This window comes from Pleurodeles waltl, chromosome 3_1 (assembly GCF_031143425.1).
Source record: "Pleurodeles waltl isolate 20211129_DDA chromosome 3_1, aPleWal1.hap1.20221129, whole genome shotgun sequence".
NCBI lineage: Eukaryota > Metazoa > Chordata > Amphibia > Caudata > Salamandridae > Pleurodeles > Pleurodeles waltl.
Genome location: NC_090440.1, coordinates 1,764,171,343 through 1,764,189,429, shown reverse-complemented (window position 1 = coordinate 1,764,189,429; position 18,087 = coordinate 1,764,171,343). Strand labels below are relative to the sequence as shown.

Here is an 18,087-nt window from a genome sequence, read left to right as displayed (position 1 = left end):
CACCAATAGCACCATTATCCTGCACCATATGGGAATAAAAACAGTTGACAAGCCCCCTTGAGTTTTTGCTGTTTCAACCATTGGAAGGTCAAGTCCACAAAGGGGATAACTTGGTTGATAACTGTGGCAAAATATTATTTTAGGCCCTAGGGTACCAAACGTTAACAACATTATCCAACACAGATACAGTTCAATAACAACCTTTCAGTACTAGAGAAATGGCCTCACAGTCTCAGTCTGATTGTAATTCCTTGCATGAAAACAGTAAAGTGATTAGCAACAGACAGAAGTTGGGTAGTAATCACTCTTAAAAGATTGGACCACCAGCAAGGTGTCCTATTCACAAGGATGGGCAAGCAGACAGTCTTACTCCCACCAATAGATGCTATCCAGAACACTTGACATCTAATCCTGAATTTATCAAAATATGTTTGCAATAAAATGTGAGCAGGACACCAACACAGTGAGGCCACATAGTTTTTGGTTTTTCCTTGTTTTTTCCTCTAGAGAGGACGGACTGAAACCGAGGACCACATCAGGCCCTGTTTCTATGTTAATTTCTTGTCTTGGCCAGGACTCAGAAATGGCAGGCCCTGGCTCACTTAGAGCACTAAACTGGCCTTGTTTAAACCCTCTAAAATTGACCAGATATGGGTATTGAAGCATAGTGAGGTAAATTGAAAAACAACAAGTATAACTTAGGTTTCATTATTTTTTAGCTGACAACGTAACACTGATTCTTGGGTGAATGCAGAGATACTCACAGGAGAAACTGTCATTACTCCTTGGCTGTAGACCACAGGAAACCTCTCTGTCTGACTTGCAGGCTGCTTGGAACAGTGTAGTCACTCCAAGTGTTTGGAGTCATGGATCACTGTATCATTTCTGGGCGATGGAATCCATGTCAGATGAAAGTGCTACATTGGTGCAAGGTGCTAAAACATGTTTGCTAGTAAGACGTTCAGGGTCTGAAACACAGACCTGCCTGTTTTTTTTTTACTTTGTGCTTAGAAAATAGTCATTACACTTCATTGGCCTACCCCCACACAGTTTTAACCTTTAATCAGTTTTCCTTATTCACAAATTATGCACATCACCATTCAGTACACTTTAAAATAGGTCCCAACTTTGCTTCTCTCACAATTGCTCCCAGTGTAGATCAATGATGAAGCATGCCATTTATGGTGAGTAAGGGCCAATAATCCCATTTTTATCTCTAACTATCCATAGCACAGCCATACTCAAATGACATTCAGATGATCTTTACGTGTGGTTAATAAAAAATAGTAACCAAAGAGCCATATCAACCTGATCTCTATTTCAGGATCACCAATTTCCTGAACTATTGTAGGTTACAAAATCCGGTGAGACGTTCTACACACGCTGACACATCATTGTTTTTCCATCCATTAAAGGGCACAGGTGAAATTCATTTAACACCTTTTTGTTTTGAAAGGGCATCAGATATATCAATTAAGGCCATCAGTAGGTCATCTTACTGCAGAGATAATAATATAAAATGCACCTCGACCATATTTACTCCTTTTTACTTTGTCATCATCTTTGCTTGTAGATTCCTAAAATAGAATGATTAGGACTACTTGGAAGGGTACAGCACTCAACAGCTGAATATGACATAACATGGACTACAAATTTTCTTGATGTTTTTATTATATTTTCAAGCTGTAGGAAGACCCAGATTTTATGCCAAAAAAGCTACTACTACAGCCTCACCTCGCTGGTAGATTTCCAGAATCAAAAACATGACTGAGTCCAAAGGTAACAATTTTGGTAGGGGTGAAGTGGTAAAATCTCGTCTCGTTAGCAGTTTTGATATCCTGCTTTCTCTTGCTCCGACCTTCTGGTGCCAAAAATAACAGTTTAAATGGGAGATTGATGATGGCATATCATCACTCAAGTGCCACTGTCAGATTAAGATTCATCTTTTGCCCTGCTGGAGGACTTGGAGCTCTAGGAAATAAACTTAAGTCAGAAGGTGTGAGCTTTGATCAGTGTAACACATTTGTTCTACTAGACCTTTGCTCCATTGCAGTCAGCCTCAGTCAACCATAAACTGTCATTTCTGATTGCCATTTGTCATGCTACAAAATCTTAAAGTTTCACATTTCTAATTCCTTTTATTCGATTGCAATCGATTTGTGATCATTTTGCTCTATTTTTCTAAATTGGTTTGGGAATTTTGAGATATTTTCTCGAATTTAAAATTATTTAATTCTGATTTTTCTGAGGAATTGCCTGCTCCGTTTGCCACAGCCACCAAGGGGCTGAGCGGAGATTCTGTTAAAATTGTGCTGTGACTTAACCAGAATGTGTTTATTAAGTTGGTAGGGGTACTTTACTCCCAAATAAACTGGCAGGGGTGTGACATCAAATGCCACCCTTCTAGCTAGTGTCAACTTTATCAGAAAAGGCCTCATATCATCATCCTATGGCCTATATGCCCAGTTATTATCCAGCATCTTGACGGGTTTACTTTGAAGGTTGAATATACTTCAGGTTTATTTATCTTTAGCCCGTCAGAACACCAATCTCCCATTCCTATGATGAACACTAAAATAAATTCTATAGTTTCAAAAACATTTTCTTTGCGGTGCAGTCATTTTTGGAAGGCTTTTTTATATAGTCTGGCATCTTATAACTGTCTCTGAATTCATATTACCTAATAATAAAGTTTGCTATATTTTTTATATCTGACAACAAGCTTGTCAGTACGTTCTTTAAAAAAATATGTAATTGTGAACTTAATGAATGGCTTGCATCAGAAGGAGAAGGTCTAAAAGAACTGTCCACATTGTATACTGCTGAGCCTGTCTTTAAAGCAATATGGCAAAAAGATTTTCAACCTGAGGTCATTAAGCAGGGGATATGTAAACATTTAGGTTTAAACGGGGCTCTAACACTTGCCTTTTACATGGTTGGTAAATGTCACCAGAACATTAAGTACTTGAGCTGTATGCCACACAAATGATACAATGCAGTATAATACCACTCCAGAACGTGATGATTAAGGACAACTTATGGTGATCTGAAATAAAAAGATACTAGTGAAACATCTCTGCCTTCGCTATAATGCAGCTTTGTCCTACGTATTTTGGGGGCTCTCACAAATGAAGAATAATCTAGTGATGAGCATATTCAAGAGGAGCTCCAAACACACTGGCTTGACAACTCTTCCCTACTGCTCAAGCATTTTTTTCCACCTTGATAGATGTAACTATTTTCCATACTGTTCTTCCCAAAGATTTTTGCAATTAAGTTAGAGCTCCGAGAGGACTAACTGCAAACGAACGTCATCAGCTTTGACATCTTCTACCTAGCTGCAGATGATTAACATATGATTAAGCAGATTTAATGTAAAATGGGTACATCAAGCAGCAGAGGAGAGATGGAGACATGAACGAGCTGCAATCGGAGGCTTTTAGAGAAGATGAAATAGAAGCTCGCAGGACCAAACCAGAATTCTGTGTTAAGATGGTAGGGAAGGTTCACAGAAAAACACTACTTTTTGGAACAGGGACTTATTGTTTAGGCTTGTGGCCCAGCTCTGATGATGACAATAACCAGAGTTGGACTACAACCACTGAGGTCACTTGGAAAGAATCCCATTTTAAAGTTACTGCAGCCCTTTTATTTCTGCTCAGTAAACGGATTCAACACCTTTGATTTAGATGTTACTATTTACTGATCATGCAGCAGTACTGTACGTGGAGTCAACAAGCAATGAAAACATCTTCCTAAATTAAGCCCCGACTCTCGTCATGGTTCCTTGAGGAGCGTTAGAGGGTAATGAACTAGCCTTTCTCCATTGACCAACACTTACACGGATTAATATATTTGCCCCATTATAAAAAGTGCGAAAGCTATCATCAGTCTTTGCCTACAGAGTCTGTGCTCATTTGTTGGTGTCCACCCTTTTATTTGATGGCGTTTGTTTCATTTTTTAAGCCATATCGAAAGTGAAGTGAGTGGTTTACCACAGTCAACATAATTCCTTAATTTTATTTGCTGTTTTCCTTGATCACGTACTATATCACCAGCTGTATTTAAGAGAAACAATGACAAAAATGAATAAATACATTTGGGGAGAACCAAATGTATCACAAAATTATCACTCTACCTGCAACTGTTTGCAAAGGTTACAAATGTTGACTGTATATGTATGTGTGTATATGTGGACAATGTTTCCATAGAAAGAAGATTTTTTGACTTGCCTATATCTTTGGCACCGTTTGTCGAATATTCACGAACTTTTTTTAAAAAAAAGTGTTCCGGTGATTCTTGTTGTGCAAGGAAAGTTTCAGGTTAATTCGTCAAGCAGGGGCCAAGAAAAATGGGGGCTTAAAAAAACATGCGCTTCCCATTTTAATTCCCATAGGACCTTTGAACACGACTACAGCCCGAATCATTAGACGGAATTACACCAAGTTTGGCAGAAAGCTAGTTTTCGATAAGCAGATTGTGCTTTTGTTTATTTGGTGTAAATCTGTTCAGTAGTTTTTGACAAATCTGTATATCTCTGGCCGTGGCGACTTCCTGATTATTTTGCAAATAAATCGTGAAAATTTGTGAATTTTTGCGAATGCATGTGGAAATATAAGTGCTGTAGTTGGCTGACCTTAACCTGACTAAAACGTTGTGACTGCCATTATATTTCGAGGGGCATGGTCCACTGGGGTGAAAATCCTCATTGAAAGTGGCATAATGGTTCAGGCTGAAGGTACCCTAATCCCAGAGGTGTGATATGGGTGTGTTTTAGGGGAAAATTAGGGGTTTAAAATATTTCCACGCCACCATGCGCAGTACTTGCGAAAATTTGCGAATTATTCACAAAATATTCACAAATGTGAAAATATTTGAAATAAAACCATTGGCTCATTCATACACTAATTCATTCACTCATAAATGCACTCAGAGACTTATGCGCCCACTCACACTCCCACTCAGACACTCATGCACCCACTCAGACTCACACAACCACTTTCAGACCCACTCAGACACTCCCACTCCCACTCACAGATCCAATGACAGAGAAAGGCCCAGTGGCCAACCTGCGCTGTGGAAAGGCAAAGGCCTGCATGGCGTGGGGTTGGGTGGTTATAAGAGCTTGGCTGTAAAGCGCAGCTGCAGGCCAGACCATGCGATCAACCCCCGCCCGCACGGCCTTTGACCATGCACAGCAGGGGTTTGAATAATGTATAGTAATTAAAATTACTTTATGTTAACGTGGTTCTGAATTTAATCGTACAAAACCATAGAAATTCAACAGTTAGAGTTATTTCTAGCAACTATAACTTGTGCCATAAGGTAACTATAACTTGCGCCTTCGCCATGCACAGCTAATTACTGCACATAATATACCATTGATGAGATCTTGTATGGCATCTTTGATATTATCAATGCAACATTTGCAATAAAATTATTGATAAGAAAACTGTGCATGGCAAAGGTAGTAGTTCTGTGGATGATGTCATCAGTGATAGTTTGAAATGTCATCAGTGATGTCATCATTGATGTCACTGACCATCTCATGAGTGATGTAATATGTGAGGTCATAAGCAGTGTATTACGAGGGCGCAAGTTATACTTAGCTCAGTTAATTATAACTGAAAATGTCTATGGTTTTATACGTGTAAAATGTGAGCCTAACTATAACATCCTTCTAACCCTTGTTTTTTTCAGTGAATATATACACACACACACACACACACACACACATACATATAATTGTTGTAGGAAGGCCACTGAAGCCATTACAAATTTAAGAAGATTGTCTCCTTTGCAAATCTAAACCTGAATTTCCCACAAAACAAGTTTGTGAGGGTACTTCTCTTGCAAAAAACCTTTAACAGCACAAAAGTAAGGTTTGTAGTTTTTTTCCAACAAAATGTAATTTGTAGTTTTTTTTACTGATACAGGATTTTAAATATTGCATTGAGCAAAAATCTCAAAATTGGCAAAAACAAGCATTGCAAAGTTAGGAACATCACAGAAGTATTGCCTACAGAGGCGCATCAGCATAGAAGGAAGAATGTTTAAGACTGTGTCTCGGACACTTGGCGGTGGCAAGATTAGTAATAAGCGACCCTCATTTAACATGCGACTATTCCTATCCCAGCCTTTTCACCCACTCAGAGGAGCTTGGTCTATTGCTGGATCTTCTAATATTCCATTAAACAAACTGACCCTAGCAAAGTGTATAGAAGGTGTACTAGCCCGTACATACTGTGTGTCTAGATGTTCCTCCTGCCACTATCCATATTAGGTTTTGGTTTACCAACCTATCAAATTGTAAAAATAAACTAGGTTTTCAGGATATTTACAATGCATTTTCATTAGAGCAGACACATTTAAATGTAATTACTTTTGGCTAATAATATTTGCATTAAGTTTAGTCACTCTGCAAACCCACTTGACGTTTCGTAACTTTTAGTGGTCAGTAAATCAACCAGTCCAGTGTAATTCAGAGCAAAGTTTTCACAAAGGTAAAGCAAAATCACAGACATTTATTTTTGTTAAAAACTACTGTCGGGATGCTGCAGTGAAGTTTTGTGCAATTTCTGCACAAGATGCTTCATAATTATGATAGGGACTTGAGGATTTTAGAAAAGGCAAATCATTTAGTGGTATTTCCAGTAACATCTAATCATGGGAAAAGAAAAGAAAAAGAAACCTCAGACCTTTTCCTACCTGGAAGTATTATACATAACGTCATTGTCCAGTGCTTTTATGATCTATTATCACACTATTGCTGAATGTTCTTATGGAACTCTGAGCGCTAAAGTGCACATTCCATATGTTGAGATATCAAGTCTAGATTTACTGAACTATTTTCATATCTTAAAACAGGTTTGGGACTGTCATAAGCCAGGAAACACGGGCTAGATTAACTAAGGTTTTGTCTCGGATGTCATACAATCTTAAAACTGTCAAATCAGAAAAGCTAGTCTTTGTACAGTTTTAGGCCAGGAATAACAGTTTTGAAATTCTTTAAGGTGGGCATACCACTTTACAAAAAAAAAAAATACTAATGCATTTCTTTAGTTTCAACAACGTGCAAATAAAATATTCGTCTCTAGGGCACTAAGCAAGTGCTTACAGGCTGTTTAACCTTACTTTGAGCTAACATTGAAGCATCTAGGAGATTTCAATATTCAAAGCCAAAAAGCAAAGTATGAGCATAAAAGACAAACATGAAACAATAACATCCCCTTGAATAGTCTAGACTATCATTCTCCACTAAGACATCACTTTTCGAAGGTGTTGATAAATAATAAACTAATAGACAGCTGATGTTGCAGAAAAAAAACATTGTGTAGGATCACCTAAACACAAGCTGAATTTTATAAAGTCTATTAACAGAAGTGTTTTGCTGATGCAAATGGACTGACTTTAAAATACTGGCAAAATTTAGATCTATATTTATCCCACACATAGCAGAGCTATCTTTATATTGTCAGCCCCATCTATATACTGTTTTATAAAAATAATTCCATGTTCTTTTCCAAGCAGGCATTGGGATAGTGTGACCGCCTACTTACACAGTCCTGTCCCTTTCAAGTTTGGTGTGTATAAAGGCTGGGGAAGAGGCTGACAAAAGCCCCCTCCCCCACTCCAAAACCCGCTCTTTTTCCAGAACAAACTGAGAGCATTTGCCTGCACTCTCAATCCCGGGAACAGCCAGGGCGGGGCAGGGCCCTGGCTGCTCTTTCCAAGTCTATTTCGAGGCACAGTTTGGAGGAGGGGATGGCACTGCTTGCTCTCACAATCTGCCATTTTCTTCCCCACCCTCCTTCTCCTCTATGGCCTCCAGGCCTCGCTTCTGCCTCCCATCAGCAGTGCCAGCTTTGCTCAAGCCGCAGGATAGGCATGCCAGCTGGATCTGCTTCATGTTCTCCAAGCCTTCGTTTTTTGCGCTCTTCAACAGGTCTCCTTGTCCCTGTGCACAGAAAAATATGAAAAAAACATAAACATCAACAGAAGACACTAAAGTGTCACAAAGAAAGAGTAGGTTTCCCAACTATCAAATTACTGTACAGTGCACATTCTGAGCTGAATGGAAATCTTCTCTCTTCAGGAGCACATTGTGCGAGTGTCCTAAATAGATAGTTTCACTACATTACTGTATTGCTTTTATCAACTGTGTATGAAGTTATCATTCCTGTTCTTTACTCAAACAAACTGATGCATTATAAGATTTGTAACCTTTTCCCACTTCAAATGCTTATGGGAGGCTAAATAATCAGATCGTAGTCGTTTGAAAAAAAAAGATAACAACGCTGATATGGGTTTAGTCAATTATTAGCCATAATTTTCCGGAGAGAAAGTTTGACAATTCTTAATAAAAACAAGACCCATCTGTCGTACACAAGGCATAAATCAATCAATGTTCACAGGACAGGGAATGTGTCCCTTAAAGAATGAAAGCACCCACCCAGAGGTGGCATGCTTCATCATTGGGTCCCTGCTCTCATCAGTGTGCAAAGCCAATGACATGGCTTCTACCTGGCTCAATCAGGCCAGCTCTTCGAAATGAACTATGGTCCAAGTAAACCTGGCCTGTGTCCCTAATTAATTGGTTGGGAGAGTTGGCTTGGGATAGAGAGGGGGGCAATGGGTAGAGTTAAAAAGTGTAAGGGATTTTAGGGAGGGCCACACGTTTCAGCCTCATGTAGTGCCCCAAAAAGTTGGTGTGTGTTGTGTTGTAATTGGTATATCCATACACAACCTAGTGTTCCAATCATTAGACAATTGCTTGCAGAATTGCAGACCCTGCTAGGGATGAGACCCTGCATTTATTCTTGGACACCGAAGGTGAGCAGCCTTGTTTACGCTGTCTAGCATCCCATATCAGAGTCAGAATGTTAGCTTCTGGTATCCGAAAGCAGTAGGAAAATTGCAATATTCTGGCATGTACCCAGAAGTATTCACAATTGCAAGAAAAATCACTGGGGGTACAAATCAGTTTAAGGAACATTTCTATACATGGACAACTCAGGTTAACATTTTCATAACTTTTAGAATGGTGCAATCAAATTAGTAATGGCCAGCCCCCAATTCGCCCATGCCAGTCAAAATCTAAGGAAACTACGTCCGCTTAATGTTGAGAGGATGACTGAATTCAATCCCCCCTGTCACAGTTGAAGTTTTTTTTATTTATTCATTATCTCTTCCAAGAGATTACAGTTACATTGGATGGGCCCCTTACAAGCACCAGTTACATTAGGAATCCCCATGAGCGCAGGCTATATTTGGAATCCTCTCTGCACAGTTCGGTAAGTGACTGACGCAGTCTCTGTACCATTCGATATTTCTAATTTCATGTTTATTTATGAGCTTATTGCCTGAAAGGTCCTCAACCGTCACAATTCTGGACAACTTATTTTTCATATTTAGCTTTTACTCTTTTGTTTATGGTGCTCTCAGATGGATACTGAACACACTTCAGTCCTGATGTAAAGTGGAGTAAGGTGGCGAAGAGTGTCATAGATTGGAGTGCTTAGAGTGACATGGAGTGTTATGGAGTGTCATAGAGTATACTGACAGACTGGAGTACAGTGTCATAGAGGGTCATAGTTTGAGGGTAGTAGAGGAGTGTAAGAGTAGAGTAGAGTGGCGTAGTGTCATATAGCAGAGAGGCCTACAGTGGAGTGCCCTAGAGTGAAGTGGCCTAGCATGTTGTCAAGTGGAGTGGCATGGATCCTTCCATTTGGTTGTAACGTTGTCTGTACATAATCGACTAAATGATAATTCTATGATCAATCTATAACAAAACTGTTTGCAGTTTTGACTTTGTCCCCCAGTACTCATTTTGCCCCTCATTTAAAAACGCTGAGGCTTATAGTGTTTTTCTTCAAATCTATTCTTGCAGTTCATGAGTTTGCACTTTCTGCATGGAGTACTGTGCTGCACACTATCCGGAACTTTTATATAATATTTTTTATACTAGTTAGTTGACTGAATATGTTTTGCCTGTGTTCCCAGCGCAAACCTGTGTTGACTTGCAGTTATTGCAAATTGTTACTTGGTTTTTAATCTACATGTTGTTACTTAAAACAAAGAAACATTTCTAATTACCATGCCTTCCTGCCCATGGGGTCATGAAGCCTTTTGGATATACTTGAGAGTGCTTATCAAATTATTAAATTAAATAAAGTCTGAAGTGAATTAGTGCCCCCTTTTTACCTCTCAGTCTAGTGTATCTGTAAGACCTAAAAGGTCCAAAGTGAGAGTCAGAATCCATCTTGTAAAATTCTTAAAGGAGGCCCTGAACCAACCAAGTTGCCGCCTAACATCCAGGGGACAGGGGTGAGAGCGACCATCGCCCACAGGAGCTAGTCGTTTTATTGACGGTCCCAAATGCGACAGAACAAGAGTCTCCTTTAATACTACCTACACTACAAACGGGTGAAATGTGTCCAATCAAACATAGAGCGCTTATACCATTCAGCAATGGTCTTGGTAGCCGAACTGGAAGCCACAAGCAGCAGTAAGGTGGCGAAGTGAGAATTACTAAGCTGTGCACCAAGTTTGCAGAATCTGCTCCCACAAGACCACTCACAGCTCTCTCAGTGACAACACACATGTTGCAGGAACAAAGGGTCAAGTTAGGAGAACTCAAAAGGAAAATTAACACCACTATAAGGCATCTCTGAAGTAAGCCTGATAACTTAGTCCTGCTAGGAGCTCTATTGCACCAAAAACGGACACTAAGGCCCACATTATGAGTTTGGTGGGCAGCGGAGACTGCCCGCCAAGCTCATACTGCCGAAAGACTGCCAGCCCTAATGGAGTTCACTGCAGGGCCTGCAGGCGGAAACAGCGTTTCTGCCCACTGGCCCTGTAGTGAACAGGGCCTTAACAGTGCAGCCAGCTCATAATTGATCCGGCAGAAATGTGGCGGTGCAGCGGGTGCAGTAGCACCCGTTGCGCATCCCACTGCCCGTAATTTGGGCAGTGGAATGCGTAACGGGGCTGTGCATGGGGTCCCTGCTTTGCCCATGCCAAACGCATGGGCAGTCTAGGGGCCCCACGGGCCCTCCAATGCCCCCATTCTGCCAGCCTTTCCATGACGGTGGAACCGGCATGAAAAGACTGGCAGTATGGGGACTCATAATCCGGAGGGCAGCGCTGCGTTCAGCACTGCCCTGGCGTATTACAACCGCCGGGGCCGCCAGGCTGCCGGCAAACATGGCAGTGTCGGCGGTCTGACCATGGTGGCTCTGCCATGGTCGTAATGTGACGGTTGGACCACCACGACCGCGGCAGTCCAACCACCAACGTGAGTCTGGTGGTCTCAAGGCTGCCAGACTCATAATGAGTGCCCTAAGCAAGCTTAAGTGGTCAATCAACAGGTCAATTGAAGAAGACCTTTGGGCCAAGTTATATATGGATGCAAAGTGTAACAACAGGGCCCGCTTTTGGCTCACCATATGCAAACCTTCATGCCCCTCAGATGGAGGCATTACATCGCACATACCGGAAGGCGTCTGGGCACAATACCTTGGTGATCACTTCAGTTGCCACCATGCAACTTCCGTCTCCCATGAAATGCCAACACAAAGATTGACAATCACAGTAACACCCCATCTCCACATGTGCTCTCAGGAGCCTTTATTCATTAGAACTTCAACATCAGCCCCGAACCCTAACGGAATGATGTTGGTAATCGCCCACAGGAGCTAGCCCCATTATTGACGGTCCCTAAATTTGACATAAAGCAACAGGTGCCATTATGACAATATTACTAAGGCAACCTGTTTTACAAAATTTCCCATGTCCTTTTACAAACTTCCCCAAATCCCTTTGTCCAGTCTAGTATACGCAAGGTTGCAACGAGCCACTAAGGTACACAAGTAAGCCAGTATAAACTTGAACAAGATATAGGCAGTGTCTCCTTATGCTACAAGTTGCCCGCTGTTACCCCAAATAGGCATATTAGTTGATAGAGTCTTGTAGATTAACCCAGCAGCAAATGATAATGTGATTTTTATGGCAGTTCAGAATCTGATGAGATTTTTTTAATGTTGTACTAAATTGTGAATATGGTTTTAATGCAATTGTTTTAAGTAACTATGGAAATAAAGTATCTAACAATGGGTGTAAACATAAGCAGTCAGACAAAGGGTAAGACAATCGATTGGATGAGATCCCACTTCACCCCATGCATCCTACATACAAGTGGTTGGTATAAAAGCACATTTACAAGTGGTTTGGCCCATAAATGCACACTGCTCCGAAGTTTATTTTACCACAAATACTTCACCCACATCAAGGAACAGGTACAATGTGTCCCCTTAAAACTCCAATTGAATGGTATTTTTAATTTCTTTAGATAAATAATATATCCCTTTGCACGTTTGCATACATGTACATGTACATGTACACCTATTCAACCCATGAGAGAAACGTTCACAACTCTCCTTGAAATCTAACATGCCAGTTTCAGCAATACATTTCTTTTTATGTTGACCTTCTCAGTACACCTAGGTACATTTTCAAAGTCCTACAGGGTAAAATAACACAACAAATTTTCAGTCACTGCCCTCCCAGGCCATTATTATCATTATTGAACACCTCGCTTGGTAAAGCAAATGGGCATAGACATGTTGACAAAGACTTCAACGGGTCAGCCATGTCATTGTGCCAGTCAGGCACTATTCAGGTGACTTGCAAGCTAGCCAGCTACTTTCAGAGGAGGATTGACATCCATCACATCATTTTGAACAAGCCCTCCTTGAGTGTGAGCCTGCTTTGAATATGCTTGCTGTGCTGATTTTGGTTTCCAGTCTGAACTTGTTCACAGCTCATTTCAGGATGGAAAGAAGTCAGTCTGTCATTGTCAGGGGATAGATTACGGAGGAAACCGAGGGTAAAATTAAAAAGATACTTTATAGCACGTAGATTTATCCAGAGTGAAGCATGCCGTCCAGATAGCTGGATGTAATTGCTGCCTTTCCCGTGTGTACTTCTCTGGATCATTAAGCAGTCAGGTTTGCTGAGAAGCAGCACAAGTGGTAATGTGGGGGCGTTTGAATATACTAAATGACAGCAGGAGAGGTGTTATTTTTAGACAACATTGTCCCAAAGGTCACATCAATTCCTTCAATGAATGTCATTTTAAGCATTTGGGGATGCAGTCAAGAAGTCAGATTTTGGAAGTGGAAATTGCTTTCCACAAATTGTAACTTAGCGGCAGGCACGTATGGAGAGGAAAAACATAAGCCCCAATAAAATAAGCATTGGCAAAGACAATAGGTCTCACTTATTCAAGAGTTTTAGCTATGTTGTAAAACAGCGTGACTGCTGTTAAGCATGGCTAACGGTTTGAAGCATAGAGGAGAGTGGAGTGACAAATAGTGTTGCAGAGTGGACTGTCATAGAATGGAGTGTCGTAGAGTGAAGTTGGATGGAGTGGTGTGGAATGAAGTGATGTACAGTGGTGTAAAGTGGAGTGGAGAATAGGGGCATATATGCACTCATGAGTTTGGCAGGGGCAGAGGCTCCCCGCCAAACTCATACCACCGAGAGACCGCCTGTGCGGTCAAAACACCGATGTCCCTGTTTGGAGTTCACTGCAGGGCCAGCGTGCAGAATCAACATTTCCGCTTGCTGTCCCTGCGGTGAACAGGTCCTTAACATTGCAGCGGCAATGTAGCGGTGCAGCAGGTGCAGCAGCACCCGTCACGCATTCCACTGCTTGGAATTTGGGAGCTATGCATGGGGGCCCCTACACTGCCCATGCCAAGTTCATAGGCAGTGAAGAGGCCCCCAGGGCCCTCCGATGCCCCCATTCCACCAGCCTTTCCATGGTGGTGGAACTGCCATAAAAAGGCTAGTGGGATGGGAACTCGTAATCCGAGTGAAACCGCTGGGATAGCCAGGCATCTGGCTGGCAGCAACTTGGCGGTGTCGGCGGTCCAACTGTGGCAGCTCCGCCACGGTCATAATGTGGCAGTCAGACCGCAACGACCGCAGTGGTCCGACCGCCACCGTGAGTCTGGCGGTCTTAAAACCGCCAAACTCATAATGAGGGCCATAGTGTTATGATAGAGTGGAGCAGAGTGTTGTAGAGTGAAGGGACATAGAGTGGCATAGCATGGCATGGGGCTAAGTGTCGTACAGTGGAGTAAAGTGTTGGGGAGTAGAGTGGCATGCAGTGTCATACAATAGAGTGTAATGGAGTGGATGAAGTAGTGTAGAGTGAGGTGGTGTGGAGTGTTGTAGCATAGGGAAGGGACATAGAGTGGCACAGCATAGAGTAGAGTAAGGTTTGTAGAGTGGAGTGCCGCAGAGTGGAGTAGAGTGAAGTGGTGTAGAGCTAGGTAAAGTGCCGGAGTTAAGTGACGCAGCGTGGTGTAGAGTAAAGTAGAGTGATGTAGAGTGTTATAGAGTGTCGTAGAGTGTTGTGGAGTGTCAGAGTAGACTGGCATAGACTGGAGTAGTGTCATAGAGGGTCATAGTCTGGAGGGTAGTAGAGTGTTATAGAGTGGGGGTGGCGTAGACTGTCATATAACAGAGTGGCCTAGAGGGGAGTGCCCTAGAGTGAAGTGGCCTAGCATGTCAGAGTCAAGCGGCATAGAGTGGAGTGGCATAGAGTGGAGTGGTGTAGAGTAGAGTGACCTAGACTAGAGTGACCTAAACTGAAGATACCTAGTGTCATAGAGTAGAGTAGCGTGGCATACAGTGGAGTGGAGTGGGATACAGTGGAGTGTTGTGGAGTAGAGTGTCATAGAATGGAGTCTGCATGGTGTTGTAGCACACTGTCATTACAGACAACAAATTTTCAATTGAAATGACTATTACATTTGCACACATACAGTTTTGCAGATAAAACTACACAGCGCACAAACAGTGTGTAGAAATGGCATCACCAAGAGTATAGATTTGTTTTGATCATATTAAAATATTTGTTTACTCCACACTTCAGAATTACAAAAGAATGTACTTCATCTGTGCTTTCCCAAAGCTGATAAATTCTGAAATATTTGCACAGTCCAACTACAAACATTTCAATTTTGTGGTGTACTGGAGAAAATAACATACTAGAGCCTTTCCTCCCACATGGGTACCCAGCAGGATTGTCATATCAATTCTCTCACCTTGAAGTCAGAGAAAGAAACATAAACAACAAGCTCCCTTGGAAGACAGAGCCTGACATTTGACTTCTGTCTTTGAATGTACAGCAAATGTGACAAGATAAGAATAAATGTTAAGCCCTTTTTACAGAAAGTGAGCACTCACTGAAGAATACAAGGAGCAATGGTTAACAGGTTATGCTCCATGGGAGGGACAAAGACAGACTGAATAGCTTAAAACAGTTAAAGTCACGAAATAGAAAGCAGGAAAACGTGTGTTACAACCCAAAAAGCCAACGGTAAGCAATGGGCACAATGCATTCCCAGGGAAGCTTTCAGAGGGTCCTCAAGATGTATTTGCAAACTATTCAGCTGCACTGTCTGATAGGCTTCAACCTTAAAAAGGAGGGAATAGGTAAACCTCCTGAAGATTGACTCTGCGCCAAAGTATCTCCATGGATTATTTGTGGCAGTTTGACTACCAATATTGTTCCCAAAGGCTCGGAGTCATGAAAAGCAAGATTACAATAAGAACTACTTGCATTAATCTCTCTGGAGATTTGGGGCTAGGCATGAATTGGGGCTCTGTGAACGATTTGCAACACTCTACTTCCTCCTGCAGGCTGTTTATTTCTCATGGTTATGTTCTGTAGTTTTTCTTAGATATATAGGGGCATATTTATGACTGGGTTGCACCATGCTTGCACTATGCAACGTGGTACATGCGTGACACAAGCCACCAAGTCAGTTTTCTTAAAGCCACTTTGTGTGGCTTTGAATGGCTTAAAAAACATGGAGTAAGGTAATGCAGCGCAAATCGCTGTGTTGTCTTACTCTGCCCAAGGGAGGTATTCCATGGACATTGTTGTGGTTTCTGATGCATTTCTAGATCTACCAACCCTGGTAAACCTGGAACTGTGTCAAAATCCTACACCTCCTGAGGAGAGGAGTACTGAGGAGAAATATCTTTATTTCTCCTTGTTTATTCTGCAGCACACATAGAGCGAGGAAAAAGCCTGTCAGGATTGTTTTTGTGCAGAAAGGTGCCCCTGCCTGTACAAAAACAACCCTGAATGCAATGCAAGCATTCTTGCACCCTTGCTGCGCTGCCCTGTGCCACAAAGCCCATAAATATGGGCTGTAGTTCTTTACCTTTAGTTTCAGGTTTCTTTTGTGGTAGTTGTGTTCTGTAGCACTTGCGGTACTTGATTTCTTTTTTAGATTATCTTGTTTTATTTGATACAGACCGGAGAATTACTGGACTTAATTTCCACCTTCAGTGATATCATCAAGAGTAATATGCTTGTTGAAAAACAAGCCGTCCGTGGGACGTTGGTGCATGACGCAGAGGGGGTGCTGGCCTTTAGATTCTCCAAGTAAGCCAAAACAAGGGAAAGTGAGGGTAGCTTGTGTCATGATGATATTTGGGATTGTGGTGATTATTGATTGATGCACATGGAATATCCATGATAGGTGAGGTGGAGTTGCAAGCATCAGTGGTGCAGCTGTGTGCCTTAGGAGGTGCAGTAGAGACAGCAGGATGCAGGATTCCTTCAACAGATAACAGCAAGGGAGAGATACTGCTCAGCTACATAATACTTCCTCGAATAACTATTTCAAAAACGGATTTGAGGGTGTAGTGGTATTTTAGCTTGCTATCAAGGAGTCTCATTTTCAGAAGCCTCGTGAGGAGCCTGTAAACCACACAGGACAATTTTAAAGAAGCGCAAAGCAGAAGGTTGCCATTAACTTGACACAATAGTTAAGAAAAAAAACTAAAGTTTGGCACATATAAAAGTATGAGATAACTCAATTTCTAGGATAGAGGCTTCCAGCATCACTAAGAAAAAGTGTTTACTTCAACCTACCAATGTGCAAGTGTTGTACAACCTAGGTATGCAGCTAACCGATGTTCTTTTAGTAAACCACAAACTGGATGTGTTAAATAGTGTCCTCAGATAGACAAGTTCCACGATTGCTTGCCCGCTGCATATTTGCAGGGATCTGAACACTTCCCATCTTCCTCACGGAGTAAAGCTGTTTGTGGTCTTACCATCAGCTGCGATGAATTGGTAGCGATAGGCAGAATCTGGCAACACAGCATACAATGGGTTATTTTGTAAATATGTTTTGTAGAAAGTAAGTGGAGGAGCCAGTCTTTTTTCCTATATTTTCAGACCATTGCAAGCATAAAATGTATAGCAAAACTTTCAATTTCGCTGCTGCTTTTGTAATTAACTTGTACTATTTACATTCTGAACTGGGCGACAGAAGAAGGTTGGGCAGCTGTTTAGATTTTTAAATGCAAATTTGTCAAAAAAATATAATGAAATCAAAAACGTTTCAGAAATTTTAAAAGCCACAAAAAAGCTAACAATGGTTTACAAAATTCAAAAATCACTTAAGGCCATATGTACGAACACTTTTTCCCATAGACACAGAATGGGTAAAAACCTTTGCTACATCTGGCCCTTAATTACTTATTTAATGTTGGATTATGTCGAGCATACATCATTGAAGTTATCTGTTAACAGTTAACAGATTTGGCGGGTTAGTTGGTGATAAGCGCACTTCAATATGAGTGACAGAAATAGAGGGTTGTGAGAGTTTTTCCACAAGTTTGATCATTGAAATGGAGCCTCATTCTCTGCTTCTTTAAGGACACATTCATTTGTGTGTTTGAAACACAAAATATGTCACTCCTTCTCACAAAAGAGACAACTGTAATTGAGCTACACCGTTACTCCTTAATGCTCTAATTAATTTATGTAATGGAACTACATAGATGGGATGGCTGGTCATGTGAGACATTTGACATTCAGCATCATCTTGCTACAATGGAATGCCTTCTCATTTCTATTAGGAAATAGAAATATGATAATGCCTTTCATTTATGAGACCTTTGAAAAGGAACTAGACAGTGACCTAGGCCAATTGTTTTACCTCATGTAAATACAGAGAGGTGTTTTTTTTCTGTCAGAGTCCTTTTATA

At 41.3% G+C, this 18,087-nt stretch overlaps 1 protein-coding gene across 1 annotated transcript in view; it reads right to left on the bottom strand.

Moving 5' to 3' along the window:
• Window positions 1-2,181: 2,181 nt before the first annotated feature.
• The window catches only part of PLCL1 (phospholipase C like 1 (inactive)), a 159,096-nt gene continuing 143,190 nt past the window's right edge, over window positions 2,182-18,087 (bottom strand). Inside the window, exon 5 of the mRNA XM_069225754.1 lies at window positions 2,182-7,957. Within this exon, the coding sequence (XP_069081855.1) occupies window positions 7,781-7,957 (177 nt within the window). The 3' untranslated portion in view covers window positions 2,182-7,780. The remainder of the gene's footprint in view (window positions 7,958-18,087) is intronic.